At 38.9% G+C, this 27,571-nt stretch overlaps 1 protein-coding gene across 4 annotated transcripts in view; it reads right to left on the bottom strand.

The window, feature by feature from the left end:
- LOC137286568 (SAM and SH3 domain-containing protein 1-like) overlaps positions 1-26,614 on the bottom strand; it is a 102,229-nt gene extending 75,615 nt beyond the window's left edge. For all 4 annotated transcript variants that reach the window (XM_067818493.1, XM_067818494.1, XM_067818497.1 and 1 more), the window contains exon 1: positions 26,053-26,614. In XM_067818493.1, coding sequence (XP_067674594.1) covers positions 26,053-26,493 — 441 coding nt within the window. In that variant the 5' untranslated portion in view covers positions 26,494-26,614. The remainder of the gene's footprint in view (positions 1-26,052) is intronic.
- Between the last annotated feature and the right edge of the window lie 957 nt (positions 26,615-27,571).

Genomic DNA, 27,571 nt, shown 5'->3' with positions numbered 1-27,571 from the left:
CTGTCTGCCTGCAGACACTCCTCTATCTGAGTTTCTGACTATAAGATGACCTCTCTGCCTGCAGACACACCTCTATCTGTGTTTCTGACATAACATGACCTGTCTGCTTGCAGACACTCCTCTATCTGAGTTTCTGACATAAGATGACCTGTCTGCTTGCAGACACTCCTCTATCTGTGTTTCTGACATAAGATGACCTGTCTGCCTGCAGACACTCCTCTGAGTTTCTGACTATAAGATGACCTGTCTGCTTGCAGACACTCCTCAGAGTTTCTGACTATAAGATGACCTCTCTGCCTGCAGACACTCCTCTATCTGCGTTTCTAATATGATGAAACGTGAAACCTGTGTTTCAGTGACATGAAACACAGGGCGACAATATCTGTCAATAATTCCAGAATGAACATGCTTGTCTTGTATTCCATTTCCTCTGGCTTCAACAACAACAGTAAGCATGCAATGGTACTCCATTGGTAATCAATACAAAACTGTAGCAGGCTGGACTTTTTGAAAGCCAGTTTCCACATATTAGATTTACTAAGTGCAGAGTTAGAAGGAAAATACTCCACATTGAATTTCCCCATGTGCACATGAGTGTTCCGAGCTGGCGTGCCATGGCAGTGTCTATTGTAATGACATTTGTAAAATGCAATTGTGTCAGGGCAGATATGCTGGGATTTGTATCTTCATGCACTGCAACAACATCTAGAGAAGGTATTCTTCTTCAGTTCAATTGTTATCCCAAATCCTCGATTTGAAAGGCAATTAAGGGATAAAGACGTGAAAAAATCAATTACTGATTATTGTAATTTATCATTCTACATCAGCCATATTATTTTCTCTTTATGTTAATCAAGCAGTATTATGAGCTTCTATAGAACTGCAAGTCATAAATTACATAGAAAAGTGGCCCTATCCTGGTTTCAATACACAGAGTCAGGGATGAAGACAGTTCTTTTGTCCATTGGTCAGCGGACTAGTATCTTTACCCTGGGGGCTTCTATTCTATGTGAGTGTCTTACAGAAGATCATCTCCATACCACTGTCATTCAACTAACAACACCACTGGATCAACCAATCAAAACATCTGTGAAGCAACATTAAAGGTGATTATGTCACCATCAGGCTAATGCTAAAGAGTGTACTCTACACCAGGCAAAACACAGGAGAGGTCTGGCCATCATCAAACTCATCATCAAACTTGGTAGCCATGATAACAAAACTGATGGTCCGATGACATGACTATCCCTTGATAACATAGAAACAGTGGCAATATTCTATAAATGACAAATATTAACACAGTAGTTACAAACATGTAGGAATACAGATACACAAATGATGTACACTACAACAGTTTATCATATGTAGTATAACAACATGGAAACAGTATGAGGTAATACACAAAGTTCATTGAAAATTGCAAATGTCATGGCATATTTTAGACATAGTTTCGGGATTTCTGATTGAAATCCCTAGTGCGTAGCAAAATATGATGTATAACTCAAAACATGGACCTCGAACATTGGGCTAGTCTTGCACCAAGTCTGTAAGAATGTTGAGCATATAGATGTAGAGTAATTATATCAATTCAAAGAGGCAAGTCTAGTTATGTTGTCTAAGCACCGCAGTCTGTTATTTATAATTTTTATAAAAATTATCACAAACTATCAATTATCACCTGAGTGACTTTTGCACTATGACATGTTTCTGAGTATATGAATATCTTAATGTGAAGAGTGCAGTTTATTGATCACAGCTGTCGTCCATTACACTAACTTCCTCACCTTTTCTGGTCACATTTAGACCTTGACTGTGAGGTAACTTAAACCTTTCACTGTTTAAGAGGCAAGAGCTATATTTAGAATCTTGAACTTTCAAACTTTGCTATCTTAGTCCTTGGAGCTCCTAACAATCAAAAAGTTAAGTTTGCATTTAAGTTTGGGAGACTGCACATATAACCAATTTTCTAAATTATTTTTTTTTAGATAGCTTACATCTCTTATTAGATACTCCCAAACACACAAAATGAATTTCTGATGAATCCCATGCATTCTACTGTTACTACGACCATGATGACCCTAGTTAATGCAGTACTCAACAGCCTCCACTATCTAATACAACTGCCAACATTTTTACACTTTATAGGATTTCACAGACAAGACAAGACAAAACAAACCATGGCTATCCATATCAGAGAACAGTGGGGACTAAAACACAGATGAAAGCAGTTTTACAATATGATATGTTTTGTTTCTTTCTTACTTTGAGTTCATGACCAGCAGAACAAGATCACTGGTGCCCAGTCAAGCAAATACTTACTCTGGCTATTCACTACATTTCTTAAGGTCCCTCAATAGTTGTCATGTCACGCTTTAGGCAGATATATACTCCAATCCCTTTGTTGTGTCTGTATGGATGTTTCTGGCTATTTAAATTCTCAAATATACTCTGGTGTTGAGGATAAGGGGAATATTGTCAGTTAATCTCTATGACAGTCACAGTCTTGGGTCAGTCATTAGGACATGTCTGAAGAGGTCAGCGGCAAGCACCAGCCAGCCAGTGAATGTGGTCAAAATGGACAATCAGAACACTGCATTGAACTCTCAGCCAGCTTGGCACCACACAGACACTTGAGTGCTTTCAATATTTGTTTTTCGGCCATTAATGGTGACTATTGTCTTTTTGAAGGTGTCAAGAGGCTGTCCGTGTAATTACCAGTTTGAGATGGCAGCAGAACAAGACTCATGCACTTCTTTGTGGATGGGTCTGATTAACTTGAATTGTGTCACACGTGATCGATACCCTTCCTATCGTTTACAACTTCGTCTGGCCCATTTTCCACCAGTGGCGCCGATCATATCACCCTTTATATCCAATTAGGTGATAACACCCCCATTGTGACTCAGAGGACACTACAAACTGTGATATATGGGCAGGTAAACCTCACTTATGCCTCCAATATAGACCTATGCCATTCATTTTGTCTTTGTTCAAGGAAATTTATATAGATGAGAAATTTATTGCTATTATTTGCCAAAAACTCAGCTGCACCATTCTACATACAGATGGACTGAAGCCTTGAGAATCATTATAACTAAGAAAATTCTTTTTGGTAAAGTATATACAAACAGTCAGCAAATTTGATTGAGTGCACAATCCATTTTGTATATACTGCAGTCAATTCTTGCTAACATTCCATAAGTATTGCAGTCAGCAATGAAAAAGTAGCAACTTGTTCTAATACACACCCTTCTACGCAACTGAAGATTTATTTCTTTAATAACAAGTCTATACTCCATCCACGTGAAGACAGCCTCATCCCATAACCTAAACATACTGACATGCTTCCACTCCACCTACCAACGCCAGGTCCAACACAGGCATCATTAACCACTGAACTGTGTAAACTAGGATGACATTCAATGAAATAATAGGATACATTTTGTGATAAGGATAATGAAACTCTTGAATTATCTACACTTTAAGATAAGATATTTTATTGCATGACGTTCCATTAAGGATCAGAGCCAATATTCTATAACCTACAAATATAAACATAAAAGGTACAACACTATATAGATATACATAGATGATCCTTATCATAACAGTTAGAAGCTATATGCTACATATGTCAGGTACACAGTCAGAAACTTCTAGCCTGGCCTTGCTTCTTCCAACCCTGACATCTAGTCTCATTAGGAAGCAAGATGTCTCAAACCTCACCACCTGATGCAGATCTTCCAAAACCTGACAGTTGACCACACTAGTACTCTGGCACTGTGACATGGAGGCACCCAGTGATATATGGCTTATATCACCTGGGTCATGTTAACAGCTACACACAGCCATAAACCACTTCTTCAACAAACACCACTGGTGCCATATTTAGACTACACTACCATCTTGTGTGTAAAACTAAAACGTCAATCACACTATCTTTAAACGAAATTAAGACAAGAAAATCAAGAAAAAGAACCCAAGACTTATTGTAACTAATGTCTTTATATTTGTAGTTTATAGAATATTGTCACTGTTTTTTCATGGAATGCAATGCAATAAATATCTGGGTCCTCAGAGTGTTAATCAATGTTTTGTTCACTTAGTATCATTGTTAGGCAATGGCCTAATTGGACATAGGGGTGTTTTTCAACATTCTTGTGGAGATGGTCTGGTTAAATGTGAGATAATGTAGCTCAGTTTACATCGCAAGCTCTAGCAATCACACTATGCTTTTAAGTTTTGTAGCACTTAAGAATTTCAGACACATCTTGTAGACAAAAGTTTTTCCACCATCTAAGAGAAGATGAATGTGTTTATATTTATAACAAAGTCTTAATCTAAATGGTGAAGTGCATGTAGAAATGTTTCTTGGATAAGCTTAATTTCATTTTTAACAGATACTGCACATGTTCATAGGAAGCATTAGAGTGTGCAGAAATTTAACTCTTAAAGAAAAGTTCATCGACTGTTCCTTCAGAACAGAAATGCAATTTGGAAATCTTTCAGGAAATTTAAGACTCATTGCTCTCAGAAGTAATTAAATAATGGCTAGATCTTTTGTGGAAGTCTTCCGAAGTGCAGATTACAAGTTTTTGTTCAATAACAGTTGCTCTCGTTGGCTTGACTGACATATGGAGTGGGGTCAAGAATGCCAAGATGAAGCCTGCTACTGCAAGGATGCTCCAGTTGGATCTGGCCACAAGCTGTGATGACATGATGCAACAACTAACATGATTAAAGTGTTATTGACCAATAGTTCTATGTCACTGATGATGGCCTGTTATAAAGAAACGCCATAAATTACACCCAAGATAAGTGATATTGCTCGTAACAGCTAGCCCTGCAGTTGAGATGAACATTGGTAATGGAATTATTGGCCAGGCATGATATGAATGCCAATGTTTTTGATACAGCTCACTATGTCATTGTTCAAGTCTTGGTCCTGGCTAAAGTGATATATACCATAACAGCAGCTGGTGAATACCATTCTCAGCAGAACCATGGTTCCAGTTACATCATGGTGCCAATTTGAAACCGAAACAATCTTAACTGGGAATATAGGATTACAAAATACATTTATATGTCTGGACTATGAATTACCGAAAGATATATGGCACAGGCAGGAGTGTGCATCAGCTGATCAATGTGTGAAACTTGTGTGATCATCTGTGATCGTGGCTTTTGTGTTTGGCTCCATTTCAAAACACTTCAAACAATTCTCTGTTTGTATATTCATGTATGAATTGGACTTGGTATATTAATACATTCCTCTACAATAGAAGAGTCTGATTATCCATGATACATCTATCTACCTGGCTGCACAAGATCAGTAAAACACTGCATAACTCGATCTCCGATTTCATCCCTCACTGCTCCAAAAACGTATTTTTACATGACTGGTTTGAAGATTATGCAAATCCATAAAATGACAGAAACAAATCCATCAGTTTCAAAATCAATTTCTTCGGACAGATGATATTTTCCAAATATAGAAAAAATATTCTAATTCATTCCAAACTATTGACTACAGCTACCAAACAGATAGTAGTAAGAATTGAGAATGCCATCCTCACAGTAAACTGTATAACTAACTACAAAGCCTTCAGCACAGCTGTTGTACCTAACCATTAAGAATGTCAGGATAATGCACAAAAAGCCCATTCTCCATGCCGACACAATCTTAACCATTACCAAAATATGGCCAGATAGCAATAAAATGTCATTGTATGTTTACTTTATGGGTGTAAATCAAATTCCCTTCTTATCCCCACCCCATCCCTCGTGACCCTCACAATAAAAGACAAAGCTTGTCAGTCTTTGATTGAGGGCTGCCAATAATGGCTGACCTCACCCTGCCTGTCTCTATCTCCATACACTGTGCTCATTGCTATGCATGAAGGCTTTTCATTAAGGCCTGCCCCGCCTGTGGCCACAAGCTGGACACGAGCTGGACACACAGTGACCAAGAAAAGTGACGAAGGAGTTACCAATAGTCATCAGCCTCCTGTATGCAGATGAACCAATTTGAGTCATCCCTCGGGGAATTGCCAAATCTCCAATGAGATCAAGACGCTATTGATATTGAGGAATTTGCTACCATAAATGGTCTTACTTTTCAAGACCTGTTGTGTTAAGTGCCACTGAGGTCTTTGCTTCTCATAATTTGACAGGCATGTTGATTGAGGAAATATTTTATGTATTTCTAGGAACAAGCTAATTTGAACATGTCCACATTCTATGTCCTGGCCTTGTTTGATATACAGTCATAAGGACAACACCTGTTTCCCTTGAAGTTGGGCTTGTGTATGTATGTAGACTTGGTCTTGTTGCTATATGGCTGAAACAGTGCTCAGGTCAAATAAGATTTTCACTCACTGACTCAACTCTCACTTGATGAGTTTTACATTTACATATGAAACATCCAACTTCTTTCTGTTATCACGGAATGTCTTTTGATACATCCTTTTAAAGAAATATTCACTTTCTTCAACTCACATATGTCTTTAAGCTAAGAAATCAGTGTTCTAAATTCCACACCTTCACACAATCAAAATATGTCAAAAGTCTGTTGATTACATTCTATTACTGATAGAGGAGCTGTACAGTGGCTGAAAGGTTCTGATCTGTTCAATAGCTCTCAGACTGTAATAACCTTTTTGCCTACAGCATGTAACTAATAATAAGACATGTCAGATGGTGCCTCAATATTTTTATCACATGATTGTATTTTTCAGAGCTCACGTTGCTGGGTGATAAGGCCATTATAACCAGAATAGACTACAAGACCTAATATACATGGAAATCAGACAGTTATTCCTTGGAGGAGATGGTCAAGTGGGAACTACATCGCCCTGGGTCTAGGTGGAAGTAGGTGGCTCATTAATATGTGGCAACAGTGTCAACACAGCACCTCCACACCTGCACAACACACGGCTCCTGGGACACACTCCCCGAGCATTGTGGGTAACACTGATATGCTTTCATCACACAGCAGTGATCGGTTTTCCCCTCCATAGGTGTTCCTATAACGCACATAACAAGACTGTAGGCCATTATAACAGGAAATCTGAATTTCTCACTCTACTTCCCTACAGAACAATCTACTTAACTGGAGGGCATTCCACATTAATAGCGGACATCATTCAGCTTAATATACACTTGAGAATTGTATTCTTGAGGATGCTAATGAATAGGGGATATAGCAGTCTGCAGGGCTGGCCTCTAGTCAAAACACCATGTCTAATAAAAACTCTTCTAGTAAATTAAGCTGATACAATAAGTTTTAAATCAACTTACTTCACACATGAAAAAAACCCTTTAGACTTACAAACTTTTTGTAGATTTGGAATCAGTCCATTAGGACACTCAAGAGACACTATAACATGACAGAATGTTCTGAAATGTTGCAAAGGAAGTCAATCAGAATCTGGCTTTCAATAACTCCTTTGTTTGGAGGTGTGGCCAGATGCACTTAAATGCAAAATATTGTATAATGTCTGAATTATATGAGAATTCAATACACCAGTTGGGTCCATTATGTGCTGCCAACTGTGGCACCTCCTCTATGGCGAACATCCCTGCGAGACTGATACTGGTAGTTTGTAAAGTGAGGGATTTATTGATATATTTAATACAATGAAGTTCACAGATACATTCTTACCAACCTTGTTTAGTGGGGGAGTACACAGGCATGGGCATTAAAGCAGCATAAGACTCACTATCGTCATTATGGCTAGTCTGTGATACAGGCCATTCCACATATACACCCAATGTGCCCATGCACGCCTAGAGTGATTGGCAAGTCTAGTTTATCAGAATTTCACTCCTGAAAAGGAAGAGAATCTTCTGACTCTTTCTTAATGCATAGTTTGTTAACTGAAAGCATTTTCTTCTGTAAAAACATGTTCTAACAAGCTGTTAGTCATCAGTCACGTAATCAGCATCATGTCTTATATAAACTGACTTTTCATTGTCAATACTTCAGTCAATAAAATGTTAATAAAAACAGGAGTACTAGTAATATAGTCTCATCAACTACACACACATTCAAAGCAGATAAACCCATATTATTGCTGATAAAGCAGAAATGCTCATACTTCTGTGGGTAGTTTTTTGTCTGTTTCCTGTAATATCAATAGATGGCAGCAAAGCAATATCCATATTTTTCAAGATATGTCATTTCATTTCTGTTGACATTAGAATCAATGAAAGTCTAACACTGCGTCATAAATCATCATCCATAAATTAATCAACATCCGCACAGTCAGGCAAACATGATTAAGACCACCAGATCGTCAGAAACATCCCCCAGAAACCGAAGACAGACGATGCCAGCATCTCAGAATCCATCTCTGGAAGTCACATGACCAGGGTCACGGTGACCTGAAGGGTCAACAGGGCATATTGGATTGTCAGAATAGATTGGAAGCTGAAGAACATGGAGGACTGACCGGGGATGAGCCTGTGATGGTGGGAGTGGTCCACAGGGGTGGTTTGTGTGTGACTAGCAGCTCCAACATGGCATGGATGGATGGTAATATTGACAGCAATTGCTTCGTTAATGCCAAATGAGCGCCAGATATTAACAAAGATGACAAATTGGAACTTAAATCTGTATTTCTGACTAATATTGGATTTTAATGCTTATTTGAGTTATGTGGGAATTTTGAAGCACGCTGTGTTTTTGCAGTTTATTAATAATGGAACCAACACTGTCACTGACTTCTCATTCATTATTCTAATTATCATAACAGCACAAGGTCTGAGTGCAACAGAAATAACACTGCATAAACGATTGCATAAAATTGCACATTTCATCCATGTTTTACACAAAGCTTGAACTACAACATACATAACAAAACAATGTACATCCATACATCTGTAGGTTTTTGCTGAGGAATGCGTGAAAGAATGAATGAGGGAGTGACTTTTGTTACAACCCTTTTTATCAATACTGTATGAACATTCACGGATATCAAGGCAGGGGACATCTGGGTGTCTTTGTACAAAGCGATCTTAGAGCTACTATGACTGTAACTCCCGTATCTTAACACAGACTTAAGTAGTCTAAGTACTAGGGTTGTTCCATACAACAGCACCCAGGACATGGGGAATCAAACCCATATCTTTCAGTAATGTTAAGCATACACCTTTACCATTCGGATAATCCACTGACCAGCCATAGACAAAAGCCAAAGACAAAAGGTGTATATCTGACAGACAACTGACCTACATGAGGAGCAGGAGATGTCACCAGTATAGAGTCACGGACCTACCTTAATCAGCTGTGTTTCCGGGATTAATGTGGAGTGACTTGGAATTCCCTGCCCTGGGGATGTAGCCGCTGGGAGGCACAGAAGATTGATGCTACTGTGAGACATGAGACAGACACTCACCTAACTAGTCAACAACGTACCACAGACTAATCTCATCAGTGGATTCTCCTATCTACCGACCAAAGGAAATTACATTACTTCTATCAATCCTATTTCCATTTTAGGAAATATATATATATTTTATAGGTGTTGGCATGGTAGCATACGGTACATGTTATTAAAGATGCCCTTGCTTCTACATCTGCTCCTTTCACTTGCTTCATTTACTGGGCTGTTACCATGCATGTAGCATACTGCCACTGTTATTAGTCTGGGCAATTAGCTACCAATCTATTCAGAATTCACTGTCCTTCGTTATCATTGATTTTCAAGATATTTCCTAATGGTTATTTCATTTTTAACGCCACACTTATCAAATATTCCAGCCATATGACATCAGTCTGTAAACAGTCAAGTCTGGAGTAGACAATTCAGTGACGTCCAACACCTGACGTGAAGGTATATCTGAAAAGTGCCAATTACAACAACTGTGCCAATTACAACAACTCAACACATTTGTTTGTGATAGTGGTGCTACTATACCCATGATGTCAGGTCACCACACTATCACTTGCAAGGCTGTACTCGACCAAACAAAACAAATCCACAAAGACCCACAATTTACAAAACACAGACACAGAAAGGTCATTACCAGTTATAACATCAACAAAGATAAGATATTTATTGCACAGCATTCCATGAAGAAACAGCAACAATATTCTACTAACTACAAATAGAAAGAATGACCACAATTATAGCTGAAAATAACATTAATGGATAACCAAAGTAAAACCAGATTGTACCTATCTCTCCTTGTTTTCTAAATTGACCATAGCCCACAGCAGAATTACTCAGGACCATTATCAGCCAACATGGGATGTGCTGGTCAGCTGCAGCTGGCCTGCTGGGACTCTGACATGGGAACTACAGGATTCCACAGGAGATAACACAATACACTCTAGTCTGCTGGTTTCCTTCATCAGTGCGATACACCTGATAAGAGGGAGACGGGTGATGGGGTGGAAAGATGTAACAGTAAACATTAAATTCTCCTTCAGCACCATTCCTTCATCAACTGGGCATCTTATCTCCCCTGCAGCAAGGCATGCTCACCTGCGAGTATCTAACACATGATGAGACCATGGTGCATGATGCCAGTCAAAAGATCCTCTCCTAAATACTCTGGGCTGTCATTCATGAAACTGATTTGACTAAACTGATTTTCCTTAATGTATATAAGAATCAGAACATATCATGGTGTTCAAATTGTACAAAACCTGTAATTTAAAAGTTGTATATCCTTTTCATCACACCAACTCCTAAATACCAAACAACAAAAATAATATACCGTTGAAGTGCACATACAAACAGTGGCCACCTTTACTTGTAATAACATCATCACATTCTGAAGGGAAGATGTCGGTTTAGGTAGTACGGAGTATATTCAGACATTACTTGCCTCTGAAAACACAACTGTGATAAAACCAGTCCACTGTATTCAACACTAAAGGGTTCTATGTCATCTAGACTTCCTTCCCTTAATGCCACAGAATTCACAGTCTTGCTACTCTGTCACACAGACCCTGAAGCAAACACACCCAAGCCTACACAAGCCTAGAAAATGTGGCAAATCTAGATTTCCACAGGTTCTGAAAAGGACGAATGTCTCAGGGCTGCTTTTCATCTTATTTTTTTGGACTAAGTTCTTTTTTCCTGTAAACCAGTTTATTTCAGAGACTAGTTGTTACTTCTGGAGTCTTGCTTACAACTTTGCCAAACAGTTTGCTTCATCCAGGATTGAACTCATCCCACTGGAATGCAGTGACCACAAGCAGGAACTTCTACATATATCACACAAAGTATGCTAAAGGACCACTTAGCCTCTAAGTGGAGAACATAACCAGACAACAGGACTCACTCAACAGGGACTTATCGGCCAGCATCACTGTTTTACATCCCTGTCAGACACAGAAATGTATTCACTCACTCACAGTCCCGAAGCAACCGAAACACTCACTGTTTTGTAGGGGCATACATCAATCACTGTTTACGAGGTGTGACCTCAGGTGGTTCTGTTATTGCTTCATAAAATGCTTCAGAGGTCCCATCAGCTGTAAAGAGATAGTCTTCTTCTTTTCTGTTTGTCGTAATGGTGGCGATCACCTTCACGTTCTGGGATAATACAACACATGCTACATCATCTACGGTAACATGGAGGAACTGGGGCTTCATGTCTGGGTGACACCTAACTGTCCAACCTAATCCAAAATGACATCAAAACTGCCTGAGCAGGAACTATCTCCCTACACCCATAAGCAACAGATGCAGGTCCTGTCAAGATGACTCAAGTGTGACTGATTAAGGTTTTTACACAACCTTTACAAACTTCCCCACCATGAACATACTGGTCCTTTGATGCCTGATTGCCCTGGCTCTATCCTTGGCCAGTCTGGTGTGACAATAAACTATGGGTGAATATAGTTCAAACAGAGCAGGACAGTGCAGTAAGCTGGGTTTGTCACTAGCATTAAGTCACACAACACATAGATCTTCAGCGTGACACATGGAGACCATGTGCTGGATTAAACCAAGACATTCCACTTGATGCATGACTTAACCACGAGGTTATCCAATATCCCATTAAGATACACACCATATACCTCCACGCGTTATCATTTTCTTCCCAACAACTAGGCATGTTCATGCTTTGTATCCTGCCCTGCCATCATAAATCCTCCCTCCAGTTTTCAGAAGCAGCATGCCATATGCATGACCTCAATGTTCTCTACCTGCAGCAAGAGGCGCAAACACAGGAACTCCAAGATCAATACTGATATAAAAAAGCTACAAAGTAACATATTGGGATGTGTCTACTCCCTGATAACAGTATTTTCATTATCAACATTGACCAAGGCCCCCTTCTGTTTTTCTTATAGTTTCTGTTGCACTAATGACTCTGTCAATCACCTCCTGCTGAGAGGCCAGTGGCACATGGTATCAGTTCATCAGACAGACAGACTGACCAGGGTAGCAGCCCTCCACATACTACCATCATCACCTGTCATGTCCCTGGTTTCAGCTGAAGATAAGTCAGGCTCCTTTATCCACTATGCCCCTTGTTCAGCCTTCCCATGACAACACAGGCTTCAACAGTAAATATTTTACTGTTAGTCTTGTTAGAAACCAATTTGTTTATGTCTGTTGTGTGCATGCTTCTCCTGGGTTCATGTTGAGGTTTTGACGAGTCTGATGTCAGAAGCTTCATTAGAATCATGGTAGCACAGTGCAGCTGTGCCGGAATGCATCCTCCTGACAAATTGCTTGGCAAGTATCCTCCCCTCCCCTCCCTGTTGTCGTAACCTAAACTTCTAACTGTCTTGCAGGAATGACTAATGTATGTTAAAATGTCTAATTCTTTACATTGTTAACACACAATAACTTTCCCTTTCAACTTTTCCAGCTGGTAACCTAACTTGAAGTTGTTAATGTACTGTGCTAACTATGAATGCTCCTGAAGACATGATGCTATGCACTCAGAAGGCTTGTTCTCATGTTTGAAACGATGATCCCTTCCAGGGTAAGCAAGATGTACTCAACAGTTAAAGGGATGAGATTCTGAGTCACTTCTTTGGTCTGTGAACCCATGAAGATCCGGTCTAAATTGGTCCTCAGTAACCCACGCTTGTCATAAGAGGTGACTAAAGGAACTTGTTGATTTCGGTGACAAATGTCATTGAATCCCAACTATATAGATTGAGGCTCATACAGTTGATCACTGGATTGTCTTTTCAGACTCAATTATTTACAGACTGCTGCCATAGCTGGAATCCTGCTGAATACAATGTTAAACAACAACCAACGTTTGCTTGTGCAATCTGCATGTGCATGAGTAGTTTTGTATATGTCACTACACACTAATAAACACTGTATACAATGTTGATATGTGTGTGTCTTCTGTTGGGTATAAATTTGTTACCACCTCACTTTCAGATACTGTATACACAATGTAGCAACTGCTGGAGGCTTACCAAAGGATCAGTCAAAAGTGAAAGTGCACATGTCAAAACATAATTAGTTTGAAATATTGTTCAACTGCTGTCTCAACAAGGTAATAAATTCGTTATCATTCAGTTCATGCTAAATAAAAGAACTGCCAAGCAAGTAACATTTGACTTTTCTTGTCACATATACAAAACGTTAAGTATGTTCTTACTTCACCCCACCCCTACACCAACATTATATACAAAAATTGCCACAACATGCAATGTACCCTGTAATATTTAAAAAGGTAGACCCAATGATCAGCAATGGTCAATGCAGTATCTGTATGCAGGCTGGTAACAGATCATGATGAATACCAATTAAAAGCCAAACATACTTACAGCATATTGTAGGTAGAACCATGTGCACTGCATTGTACACATTCATGTACGGGTTACAGAGGGTGACATTAAATACCAAGTCTAGTATATAGGCATGATAGAGTGGTGACAAGAAGAATGACCTGTTCTTCATCACAAGTGTACATGCAAACATCTGTCAGTGTCACAAGACTGACAATATACACTGGAATTATTTCCATGACCTGGAGCAACTGTCTGACCTCTCATCACCTCAGTGACAGGTCATCAGGGCGACCTGTCTCAGTAGAATATACTCACAACAGTTAAATGAGTGAAATTGGTTTTATTTTATGTCGCTTTTTAGCAATATTTCAGCTATGTGACAACAAGGAACACCAGAAAAGGGCTTTACACATTGTACCCATGTGGGGAATCAACCCCAGGTATACTGTGTGACAGGCGAACACTTTATACACTCAGCTAACCGACTGTTAAAGAAACAGATACTATGAACAACCATTGTTCACTGACCTGGTAAACAATACTACAGTAAGAATCCATTTGGGAACAGGTGCAATGTGGGTAAAACATATTTCCAATCATGAATACGTCAAACACTAAATTTCTTGAGAGTTGTTTTTTAACAACAAACATATCCATTAACATTCATACTACAGGGTTATAGAGATACTTCACTTCTGGTTTCATTCCCCCAATGCACTGGCAAGAAGTAAATGCCATCCAGATGTAATAAAATAAGGTGTCTTCATTATGTGTTCCATCTTCCTGGTTCTCAACTGTTTTCACAAAATTGATTCTCACTTCCTACAGATCCCAAGTCGGTTGAAAATTCATGTTCTAAATGTTTTTCACCATTTGCTCATTTGCCAGGTTTTGCCTCATCATTACTTAATGGAAATCCTGTCCAGGTGAACCCCAGGTCAGAAGCAGGGACCAATCCCTACTCCATAATCACAACATTTGCCTGCAAATCAGGCTTGAGCCTTCAGATTACCACATCATCAAATGAAATTTAGTGAGAAAACCTTATCTTGTGAGAGTGCTTCCTATGCATGCCTTTCAGGAGTCGCTTTGCAGGTTCACAAGTCAGCTAAGGGGCCTCTGTAATGCTCACCACCAGTACATGTGAACTTCTTACAGGGTGAGTGAGTCCCAATTTCATGTAACATGTCAACCATCAACCAAGGAGAACAATTTCCACATTCGTAAACATGAGTATGTTTTCATGCCACATTTCACCATGTTATTCAAGCAGTGATGGACAGGCTACAGATGACATCAGGAGAGTTACTTGCATACTTCCCCCCTGTGGAGAATCAATGTCCAATCATTCTCATAATGAGGAGCCACCTGATGCACATACCTATCCCACCAAGTAGTCTGTCCACAAAGTGAGTGAGTTTGGGTTTACTCTGCTTCTATCAATACTCCAACAATATCACGGCTGGGGGCACCAGACATGGGCTTCACACATTTGGGAATTGAACCTGGATCTTTGACTTGACACACAAATGCTTCAACCACTTAGCTACTCTACCACACTGTGTATTAACAGATAGAAGAGAGAAGTGGAATGTAATGTCATACAGAGAAGTAATCAAGCAAAGAGCTCAGATTAGATATGCTACTTTTAGCACTTGATGCATTCTACACAGGACTCATCTAAATGCAGTTTATCAGAAAAACAAACAGTGGATCATAACCCTGACTTCTCACTTACTCCAAACATCTTCTCCAGCTAAGAATAGGGAGACTGAAGAAGCTTCTGAACCCATGTGTATTTGCATCGAGGAGGCCTCTAATTGATCTGCATAAAACAAAGCCTGGTCTTCACTAGAAAGTGGTAGTTTGCTGTAGTTAGAGCCTGGAGTGCATATACCTGGTGCAGCAGCAGCAGCAGCAGCAGCAGCAGCAGCAGCAGCAGCATGGGTGACAGCAATAAAGACAGTACACATTGCTATCATTTCAGCTGGAGGCGTGATGGGGTAGCCTAATGATTTAAGTAAGCTAGTAAGTTTAGTTTAGACTAACAATTAGTCTCTGAAATTAACATGTTTTACTGAAAAAAGTTCATAGTTAAAAAATAATAATATAATAAAATGGAGCCCTGACACTTTCTTCATTTTCAGAAGCTAAGGAAATCTAGACTTGCCACATTTTCTAGACTTGCATGGGCTTTCTTGGATATATTTGCTTCAGGGTCTGTACGACAGACTAAGTTTAGTTTTACACCTTACTCAGCAATATTCCAGCCATATAGCAGCAGTCTGTACATAATCTAGTCTGGACCAGACAATTAAGTGATGAACAGCATGGTCTTTTATATACACAATTGGGGTTAGTTGCCTCTGATGACAAGCATGGGTTACTGAAGACCATTTCTGGCCTATATCTTCATGAGTGCAATGTCTGAAGCCATTTCTGGTGTCTCCTCTGGAATACTGCAGGGAAGTGGCATAAAACTATTCTCCCTGGTTTAAGAAGAGAGATATTTCCCATTTCTGAAAGTGTTAAAAACCACTTTCAGCATTGGAAATCACTACAAAGTAAAGGAATATTTGAAAAATCAACTCACTCTTTGTAAAAACAACACAATATCTGAAACTTTTAATCTTAAATGTCAGCTTTGGAATAGTGCCAATGATAAAATCAATGCTCAGCCATACACACAATCTAACTCAAAGAACTTTACTCAAGAGGATTCATAAATCATGGTGTGGTTCTGAGATAACACAAACACAGAGCCATTTAAAAACATGTCATGTCCCAACCATGCCCACGTCCAAACATTGTTTCAATTTCCCACACTTTGTACAAATGATTTGTCAAAGGTTTTACAGTTAAACTCTGCCCTATGTTTCGCCCACATGACTTTCAGGTCTCTGAATCTACCATTATGGTTACAAGATTCCTCTCCCTCCAACACCCCCACCCCCACCCCACCCCCCACCCCCTCCTCATGTAGCAACCTACATCCTCTACTGATCTGACAGTCACGAAAGTGATCCTGGTTGTTGGAGACAAAGTGGGCAAGGCTGTCACAATATAGGTCTGGGCACACTACAGACAAGATGGCTTCCCCTGATAATGTCGCAGTTATGCTGTGCATTGTATAAGGCTGCGAAACACACTCATGTTCAGTTACATCAATTGTTCTTGCTGAACTTCTCCTTTCTCAAAGTGTAAAGTTACACAAATTTCACTTTACTCATATATCAACAAATGTAAAAAATGTCACCCGCATTGGAGGAATTTCTTTTCCAAGAACATGTCAGGAAAGAAAAATCACTGAAACCATATATTTCAGAAACTATCACCATGAGTCAGATATTTCGAATGAAAACAAACAAAATTTACCTTATGGAAATACATGTCTGAAAATTTATGACAAATTGCCACATGAAAAACACACACAAACATCACACTACATCATAACTACATCGGCTAATGAACGTTTCTTGCTACAACAAAAAGTCAGTTGCGATTAATAACACATTACTCATTTTACTTTTAACTGCTGCAATGTTAAGAACATGCACATCTGTCTGCATTGATCTACTAACATGCACACTAATCCTCATTTGTCCCCCTCCTCCCCACCTTCTGCCCCATCCTGTGGCAGTGCCTTCGTGTTATAACATTACCTAACATCTCTGTATACCATCTGTGACAGGTCCTTTGTGTGGCTGTCACCAGGTGTGATGTAACACTGCTCCTGATTGGTTTAACAGAGTCTTACATGTGCTACACAGTTGCAATGTGTTGCAACCATGTACCTCATTGCACTTACACTGATTCATGTCACTTCAGAAACTCTAACTTAGCAACTTGTAGACCATCTTGTAGAAGTTCTTGCATTAAGTGTAGGGTGGTGCAAGATATCCATACTAACAGGACATTACTGCATATCCTGCACTGACTGTTTACTGTCCTTGTGAAGGCTGGGGATTCAGCTGTTTACTGTTATTGATGAGACCGTTTACTGTCCTGGTGGAGGTTGGTGAAACAGCTGTTTACTGTTACTGAAGCAAGCGCATATCATCGCACAGCAACCAAGCTCATTTACTTCGGTCAAAAAGAAAGCACTGCGATGTCAACAATTCTCCTGTGGGTTTTATGAATTATTAAACATCATTTCATTAGTCTACTGAGTGTTTGTGAGCCATCCAGTTGACATAATGGACTACAGAACATCAGATCCAGCATCTGCCTTATATACTTCTATGCTACACTTACACAACCACTCAACAGAACACTGCACTGTCTACAGAGGAACTAACTGTCTCATCTCAACTGACAAACGAGCTTTTCACTTTACTTTGGCAATAAAGATGAAAGCTTTTCTTCTTATCTGAATCATTCCCACTGTTCAAAAGTAAATCCTTCTATTCAAATGTCAAACCATTCTGAAATAAATCCTCGACATGCCCTGGTAAGCACAATGGTTTGTAAAGTTCAAGCAGGGTCAGAAAGTATCTCTAATCTGATGCACCAAAGATTTAACTTTGATTCTTGTCAGAAAATAATTCACAAGTGACATTCTTCCATAAACATAATTTACTGATGATCCAGGATGTAGGTTTACATGAGGCAGTAATCCCAGCAGTCAACTGACCAACACCATGACCTGTGTTCCTCAGGTCATTGTGCCCTGGTCACAATCTAGCTGCTTCGCCTTGATCTGATAAACCCAGGTTCACACAGTGTCCATCCAGATTAACTCAAGATACAAGCTGTAATTAACAGATTATTTAATGACTCAATACTAAGTGACGATAAAATGAATGTCCTTTTTGAACTATGGATAGTAGTCTGTTTCCACAGGGCCCAGAATGACCTGAGTCAGTACATAATAAGGTATCATACAATATTGTAATTACATAAGCCCCTATACAGACAGACACCTACCACTGTGAAAAATACCAGACTCACCATCTGCTGTCAATTTAATGTTTATAACCAAAACAACTAACAAATTTTGTTTGGGTGTTTGCCTCATACCAAGTGTCTGTCAATAATCTGGATCAGACAATCTGGAGATTGACATAATTGTTTGAATTTAATTATTGACTGTATTGTTACATCTAATGGAGCAATAGTCACATAAGCCATTGGCTTGTTGTGCCAGTCTATACTCATGTTATTTCCATATCATGAATATAATATGTTTACAAAACAAAACAACAACAAAAAAACCCAAAAAACTGACAATGTGAGTATTAATCTGTTACTGGGATGTGGTGACATGCATCAACAATGTCTGCAAGCCTGACCATCCAATCAAATTTGTCTGCACTTTGACAAGCATTTGTTGGCTAAGATAAGATTGAAAAGTAAGAAAAATACTTTTCTTTATGACATCTATCCTGTTGCTAATTAATCATTTGAAAGTATGAAGAAAATTCTATAAAGCGAGGCAAGTCCTGTCAATATCTCCAAGTCACAGATGCCAGAATCGACAGTGAATTGCCAATGATAACGCCTATCACTCTTCCCTATCTCAACCACTGCAAACTGCTGCCGGGTATTGATAAACCATTTCTTAACTTGAGGAAATTCACCTGTAAACTCATTCATAAAAATAATCCCATCCGAATCAATAATGGTACAAAAACCGATGATTTTCATTTTGATGGCTGCCATGGAAACGGTAGGCGATTTCAACAAAAGCCCCCTCGTGTGTCGATACTCGTTCAGTATGAAGCCTCGCTTTTTGAAATTGTGTCTAATGAAGGGACTGCTCCTGCAGAAGGATCTCCCGGCAATCACAACTAAACGGGACATAAAACAGCCCCCAGGAGAAACTAGGTGTTATAGCAATGCACTTGTAGACACAGCCGCTGCTGACAGAGAAAACCAATCAATGATTTGCATATTCATAACACCCACAAAATAGTATCTAATGTACAGGCTTTATCTCTCAATATAGCTATTATGTTCATATATTATTCATAGAATTATGCAATACCACATTCATGCAGCTATGATATAATAGATTTATACCATGTTGTTGAGGGGCTGTTATTCAGAAATGATGCTAATACAACACACTACTGGTATTTTGTATTCTTATCATGACCTATTATGGAAACAGTTACAGTTTCAAGAATATCAGCACAGTTCCTGCATGGAAAATAAACTTACACATTTACTAATATCTTGCATCTTGAATCAGTAATATAAATATAATAAAAACACAACATGTATGAGCTTTTCAAAAAGTACTGTTATATAACTAATAAAAAATGATATTTTCGTTGATTCCATCATATTAATACCTCCCTGTACTATCAGTCTAACAGGTTCAGCTCTTCAATATAACGTTCACATGTGACACAATAGAAAATGAGCAGATAGAGGCAAAATGAATCTCTCATGATGGATAAAATACAGGAATATGAAAGACTTGGGCAGTGCTCATCTTGTTTTGAGTGGCATATCTACAGACATTATCCACAAGTCTTGCTGCAGTACAGACATGCAGTTGAGTTTGCACATCTACATGCGGCTGCACTCTACAGATACCTCAGCTCTGAGAGAAACTTCAGACTCTGACACATCAGACCCTCTAGGAGCTAGCCCTTGTGTTTACTTGCCATATTTACCCTGTCTTTTGAGTAAACAGACTAAATGCGGTGGGGGCCAGTGCCATTATTTGAAAATTAAACTGCTCAAAACCAACAAAAGGTTGCAAAACAACACTAAGCATGTTAGAGGTAGGCTTTGTATTGTTTTTGTTTAACTAGCCTTGTGGGGCTAACGTGGATGTCAAATCATCATATCCTAGAACACGTGCAAGATGGACACCCAGGATTATCACTCAGCTCACAGGAGCAGCATTCTTTCTGGGATTTAAAACTGGTCACACTTGGGTCTGATCGCAGTTGAACATTTGCAATCTCAGGACAATATTATGGAAGAAATTGAAGTAGAAAAACATTTTACAGTTGTGTCACATGCTAATAAATGGTACATAATGACAGGACTAAAACGTTTACATAGCAATCTGGCCATTTGGTCTGTGAAACATGTATATCACACTAAAACATTAAGATAAATAAAATTGTTTATTGCACATAAATCACAACTCTTGCACACATACAAAAGCACATTTATGCATGCATCAAACTATTCTGGAGTTTCTTCTCTGATGGCAGCAAAGTCTCCCTTTCTCAGGATTTAATCTGATAATATGATCAGCATTAAATACAACAACATTGGGCAGGCATTGTCATGAAGTCAGTGTTACACTCACATATGAACACACCACACACCAACATATGTTTGAATCATATTTCCAAGAAAAATAAGTCTTGATTGCATAGATTGCATATCTGCCCCAAATTATCATGATCAACATTGATGTGTGATATTTCTATTAGATCATTTTAAAAACAATTAGTAATTGTAAATGGTGATGTATTTTGACATTCAGTTTGGTTCAATTTACACCTGACCATACACATATATATCTAACCATCTGCTAAAATTTGTATACTGGCATATGTAAGAAGAATAAAAAACTTGAACTTATGTGTTACTGCTATTTTCACCTAGTATATGTATAGTGAGTGTGTGAGTTTTGTTTAATGTTGCTTTAAGCAATATTCCAGCAATATCACAGTGGGAAGGAAACACCAGAAATTATATACATGTATGTTTTAATCGTTTAGCACACTCCAGTAACTTAGTGCTGTCATAAAGACAGTACACAACCTTATGGGATGTAGATATTACAATGTGATATAAAAACAATACATGAATTAATACAATGTAGATATTACAATGTGATAAATGGACAATGTGTAACACTGTATAATACAGACATGTCATGGCTGTGTGATATGTGGCTGTACATAGTTCCACATACAACACTATTAGAAGCAGAACAATGCATCTTCGATATGTAGCGTGAAATAAGCTGATACATATTATTTAGATCATCTACATAATCAATACTCATCTTCATACTCCGCATACTACATAAACATAGGACTCTCCCCTGATCATAAGGAACCCACCGCTAAAGCATGCAATCAAGTTCAGATTCCAACCAACTTCAACGTTCCATGATTAAATTTTGTTTTAAGCGAGATGTAAAGTTAGCGTTGGCTGGAGGCGGGACATGTGATCTGAGCATGCGGGCTAACGAGATTAAATATGCACATCTTGGTGGTAGAGTGTGCTGGTAACATGGCCCCACTAGGTCACACAGCTAGAAGGCAAAGGAAATTCCTAATTATGTGGGGGGAGTTAATGAATTAAAAATATCTCCATCAAGTGAACCATGGATGTTGTTAATATGGACAAGTGTTTTATATGCCTTCAAGTTCCAAATGATGCATTTTCTCAGGTGGCTGTAAACTTGGCCCAAGTCACTTTATCTGCTAAATGACAATGTCTTCAACCTTCTCTGAACAGCTTTGTTTCCCTGCTTCCTATTCTTACCTGGGGGAACAATGTCTGACCCTGGTCAAGGACATAGCATATGCCTTTAAATGTCATTGTCAACAAGCTTGGTATCACAAACCTATGATTAAGGAAATTGTTTACCACACAAGTAAATAAAATGAATAACTAATCAATGAAAAGTCCATTTGTTTAAATATGGAAACACTGACAAGGTGAAAGTCCACTCCAACTAAATTACACTTGTATATCAAGACCAAATACCTAGGAATACAATAGCCAGAATGGGCAGCTACACCAGACTACATAACTGACTGGACATGAATAAACATTATGCCTTCGCTGTAGGCGGTGTCCTGTTGTACAGTTCCTCCCCACCTGTCCCAACAAGAGGGAAACCTCCCCACCTGTCATAGCACCAGGTAAAGGTGTCTCTCGTCCCAATATGACTGAATAGGCTTTATGATGGATGTCCTCCACTGCAGATTACACAAAGTTCAGGTCACCTTACAAGCTGACACTACCTGTGAGGAACTACTACAAAAATAAAGGCCTCACTTGATGTATAAGTTCTATTGACTTGATTGACCTGATTGTATGACTCAAACTAGTTAAGGATCAGCTGATCCTTTCAGATTACTATAGTTGTCACTAAGAGCATGACATTAGTAAAAACTATTCTGATGATCATCAAGGTTTTTGAGTAGTATATTTCTGGTCAAAACTGAAACGTTTTTCACAGAAAGTTCATAGAAAAAAACCCTGAATTTCCTCAGTTTTAAATGAAGTAAATGTTGGATAGTGACAAGGAATAATGTCTTATGGTTGTACAGTTTTTAATTTCAAAGTCTTGATGAATCATTCCTATAACCATTTTTCTCAAAATTAACCAAAGCTGACATAATTCATAAAAATGTAATTGATTTGTATTTGGTTGGAAATGTCTTTCTTAGAGATAGCACTGAAAGCTGTAATGAAAAAGGTACTCAGACTCAGAGCCAGACCATGACTGTACACATGATCAAGGTTCTGCAATGGTGTGGGTGGATCCACAGTTAGTATCTGGTTGCCAGTCTACTTGCATTTGGTGAATATCATGAAATATTTATCAAAGTAATTCTTGTTTGCTTCAAAACAAACAACTAGATCCCCATTAACATGATTCATTCCATTCCCTACTTATCTCCACTGTTAACCATGCTTGTTCATGATTGAGACAACAGAGGTATGATTATATGCCAGGAGGTATGCTGGTCACATCTCAGTTTACATACTGTATTCACAGCAGGAAACATTGGCATATAAAATACCTGATCAGAATATGTAGCCCACTTGTGATGACAACAGTGTCTCTCCTGGGTCATATATTCTTTCCTGTGATGTCAAACCATTGTCACCATACTGGCATGGTTCGCTTACGATTGTGATGTCATACCACTGTTACTCATTGACTATTTCTACATAGCTCTCCAGTGTGATGTCACACCTCTATTACTAGTTCATTGAATAGTTTTCCTCACATGCTGTCACTTAGCCAGTGGTTAAACCTGTCAGCGGTATATATGAAACAGTTATGATGACAAATACATTCACATAGAAAAGTTTTGCATGTTATTGAATTTATCAGTTCACACTATGACACAGAAAATAGACTTTTAACTACACACTTATATCTGTGATGGCCTGAGGCTAGAGGCTTCCTTTGCTAACAATACAGCTTTAAAATCTACACAGCTTTAAATCTTAACACAAATACACACACTCATTAACTATTAACTCACTGTTTTGATAAACTGAAGTGGTTAACGTTTGGACTATCATATAAATAACAAATGTGTTATGGTTGGGTGACTGACAAAACAGCAATTAGCCACAGATGATGGTAATCAACTGACAACAGTGTACAAAATAGTCACCAGACCACAGCAATGCTATTTCAATCCTCTGTCAATCCCACCTCACACCCAGTTACACATGACTGACTCAGAAAACTGCCTCAGTGTATAGCTGAATTGGCAGAATGCACATCTCAGATAGGTGCAGAATTAATTAACTAAGACAGTACAAATCAAGGTTTCTAATGAGATGCACAGCAGTGGGAGATAGCATATGTACTGTTCATAATGCCATACTGTCAATTTTGAAAGTTAATATCACATCATTTCACTAATGTGAATATGCCATGCCAGAGATTATGGCAGCTGTGTATTTTATCATTGACTATTATTGTGGTTGCTTACATTCTCATTGTCATGGTAACTATATGACATACTAAACTTTGTTCTATTTCTTAACAATAACCAGTGCAGTAAGCTTTCTTTCATCATCATTGGGGCTATCAACCTGGATAAGCACTTCACAGACAATAACTACTATCAGCAAGTGCCCCTGATGAAGTGCCAATGAGGCCACTGAAGAAATGGGCATATCTTAAACATGCTCATCTTATCAATGAGGTTCCTTAGCCTATCTAAAGAGGACTTAACATGAATGGCTTCTGAATTACATAACATTAACGTAGATAGCTCAGGTGATTATTTTACGATTATATACCATGATTATCTGTAAATAACTCAACAAATCTGATATTAAGAGGGTAAGATTCTTAATGGATAACAACTTCTTTATTGCATATGATGCGATGTTTCGGTATGGATGTTGCACAAAATGTCAAACAGACTTTCAGGCTCATAGCAAGCCATCTTTTCATGTAAGACAATAGGTTGCAATATCTAGAGAGTATTGAGAGCTTGCCAAATCTTTTTAGCAAAAGTTATGGCCCCTAAGTCATGAGTAAGCACAGGTCTTTTTTTTCTTTTTTCACAGTGGCAGCTACACCCCTGACTTTGCTTTGAGACCATAACTTAAGGTTTACAATGTTGTTCTCCCACACTTGTACTGGTTAGAAACAACCCTGAACAAAGAGGTATCATATACGTGTCTGATCTAATCAGTCCCAAACCACAATGTGTCAACCCAAGTCAGTCATGCCTCAATGAACAGGAATGAACAATGATCCCTATAACGAAATCTGATTACCATAAGGGGGTGAAAAGATGATGACTTGGGGTAGGGGTAGACGGAAACATTAGCGAAAGTTGACTCGGTTGTTGTACTTCAAAAGAGACCGCCTGGCGTGTCGATCCCGGGGAGATGGCGAGTCCAGACTAAGTGGGGGGTCGGGATTTGACAGACTGACCTCACACATTTATGTGTAAACATGTATTGTATCAGGGAAAAGAACAGTATCTCAGAACAATCCGTTTCGCACTCTTGCTTGAAGGATAGGATATTCCCTGCTTGTTTACGTTGGACGATGTCCGAGTTTTCTCTACGCTGAAGGATTATGAATTGGTCTTGCGGATTGAAGGATGGTCTAAGAGTTGCCATATTACCGCTTTCCCAAGATCGCAAAAAGAGTACAATAAACATAACATTTGATTCTTCAGAAAAAGAAGGATTATAAGGTCTTGGCTCGTTTTTTCCAGCAGATCCGAAGATCGTTGTCGGTATTTTCACCACCGCCGGAACCAAATCAATCCTTGAAGTTGCTACGATATAAATGATATAATTTCAGAACATCATTCCATTGTTGCTATCACCGCGTTAAGTATGTCTTTGATCACGTCACTACCCTGTACGGGAATGGCAACTTCGTTACTGGTTTGTTGCACAGTGTGGAATTTAATGCAATATACAAAAAGGATCCTCTGTCTCGGTGGAATAAAAGAGAGAAAAAGTGATAACGCTTACATGTGAACTATCATCGATTATGTCTCTTTTTCAGTCCCTTTTTCCCAAGGCGATTTGATCCATTATTTTACAAACCGATCCCAGACAATTTTCAACACGAGGCAGCATCACACTTTCACTGAAAATCAGATTCTAAAAGGAACATAACTTACCGTCGTAGTGAATGGCGGATTAGACAAGTCGATCTCATCTTCAACTAACTTGTCCCTCAATATATGTTTGAGTTGAAGTTTAGGGTACGTCAACAGGGCTGTCTTCCCAGCGTCGTAGGCCTCGGCGCTCAGACCCTGTGGAGGGGATTCAGGTGCAGGGCCTAGATCCGCGAACACGACTGTCTCCTCATAACTGTTTTCCGACGAGATAGGGTCCTCCAGAGTGAAATACACTGCCGTTCCTCCCTCTTCTTTCAGTATCCGTACGGCGCGCAGAAGCTTTTCTCGGTGATCATGCTTGGTGACACCGATCGCATCCAAATCCGCCTCTCCGACTTGTTTACACACCTCTAAGTCGTCATAACCATTGTCTAAGAACGCTTGTGTGTAGTGTACAAGATTCAAAGAACGAAGCCATCCTTCAACAATGCTATCCGCCATTCTGCTGCATCCACGCTACAAAAACTGTCGCAGATTTTCACTCAATACATTCACATCTCGCAAGCTAACCACTGTCGTCTGCGCCATGGATGGAAACCTGCTACAAATGATTACACACAGTAAGGCTCGTGCGATGCGTGCGCAGACCCCGTTACGTGACGTCATGGGAACTACCTCTGTTATTGTCGGGATTTCCCTTTGATAACACGTGTTCGTGGAGAAATGTAAACACGAGCGAGAATGCTACAGACATTAAAATGCGGGTCGCTAATTCATTCACACATTACTGTAATAACATACAACTCTTTCATGCCACCATAAATTACGTAACCGAAGGAACAAACTCAGCTTTGTTAGCTGATGTAATTTTATCTGCATTTATAATCATTGTTAATGACTAGTTTCCTTGAATGTCACGGCACATTGCAGTAAACTTCGTTTTATTGGTGAAACATGATCGTATATTCTCATCATTTGCCTTAAAACAATCCCAATAAAACAAAGTTAAGTACACAGATTTTTCCTTTTTAGCAATAAAAACATTGCCATAAAACTGTCATGTCGTTATGAAAAATTGGAATTTTGAATAGAGACAACTGATGACGTATGCGTTTGCTAAGCGGTAGTATCAGAAATTGAAATACATGTATTGTAACTAGGAAAAATCAGTTCTCTATTATTCAGCAAGCAACATGGCCATGTTATACTGAGAGAAACAAGTAAAGGAACACCACTTCATGGATGTGTTCATGTATTTATTCTCAGATTTCTCCTAGACTAGCAACTGGTCTCTGAAATGAGCATACATTACAGAACAAAAAATCATAGTGAAAAAATAAAATATAATGAAAAGGACACCTGAGACTTTCATTTGTGGAAATCTAGACTTGCCACATTTCTAGACTTGTGTTGGCTTTCCTGGAAATATTTACTTCAGGGTCTGTATGACAGGCTAATTTCCTCCCACAACCGTATTCAATCTGGAAATTATGAGAATTTTCCTGTGTTCCTTTGTTTGGTTTCTTCAGTATCTTATTATCAGTAGAAAAATATTGTGCATACAATCTAAGGGCACTGA

This window comes from Haliotis asinina, chromosome 6, assembly GCF_037392515.1.
Source record: "Haliotis asinina isolate JCU_RB_2024 chromosome 6, JCU_Hal_asi_v2, whole genome shotgun sequence".
NCBI lineage: Eukaryota > Metazoa > Mollusca > Gastropoda > Lepetellida > Haliotidae > Haliotis > Haliotis asinina.
Note: the sequence above shows the minus strand (reverse complement) of the source record. Positions and strands in the feature narration are given on the sequence as shown.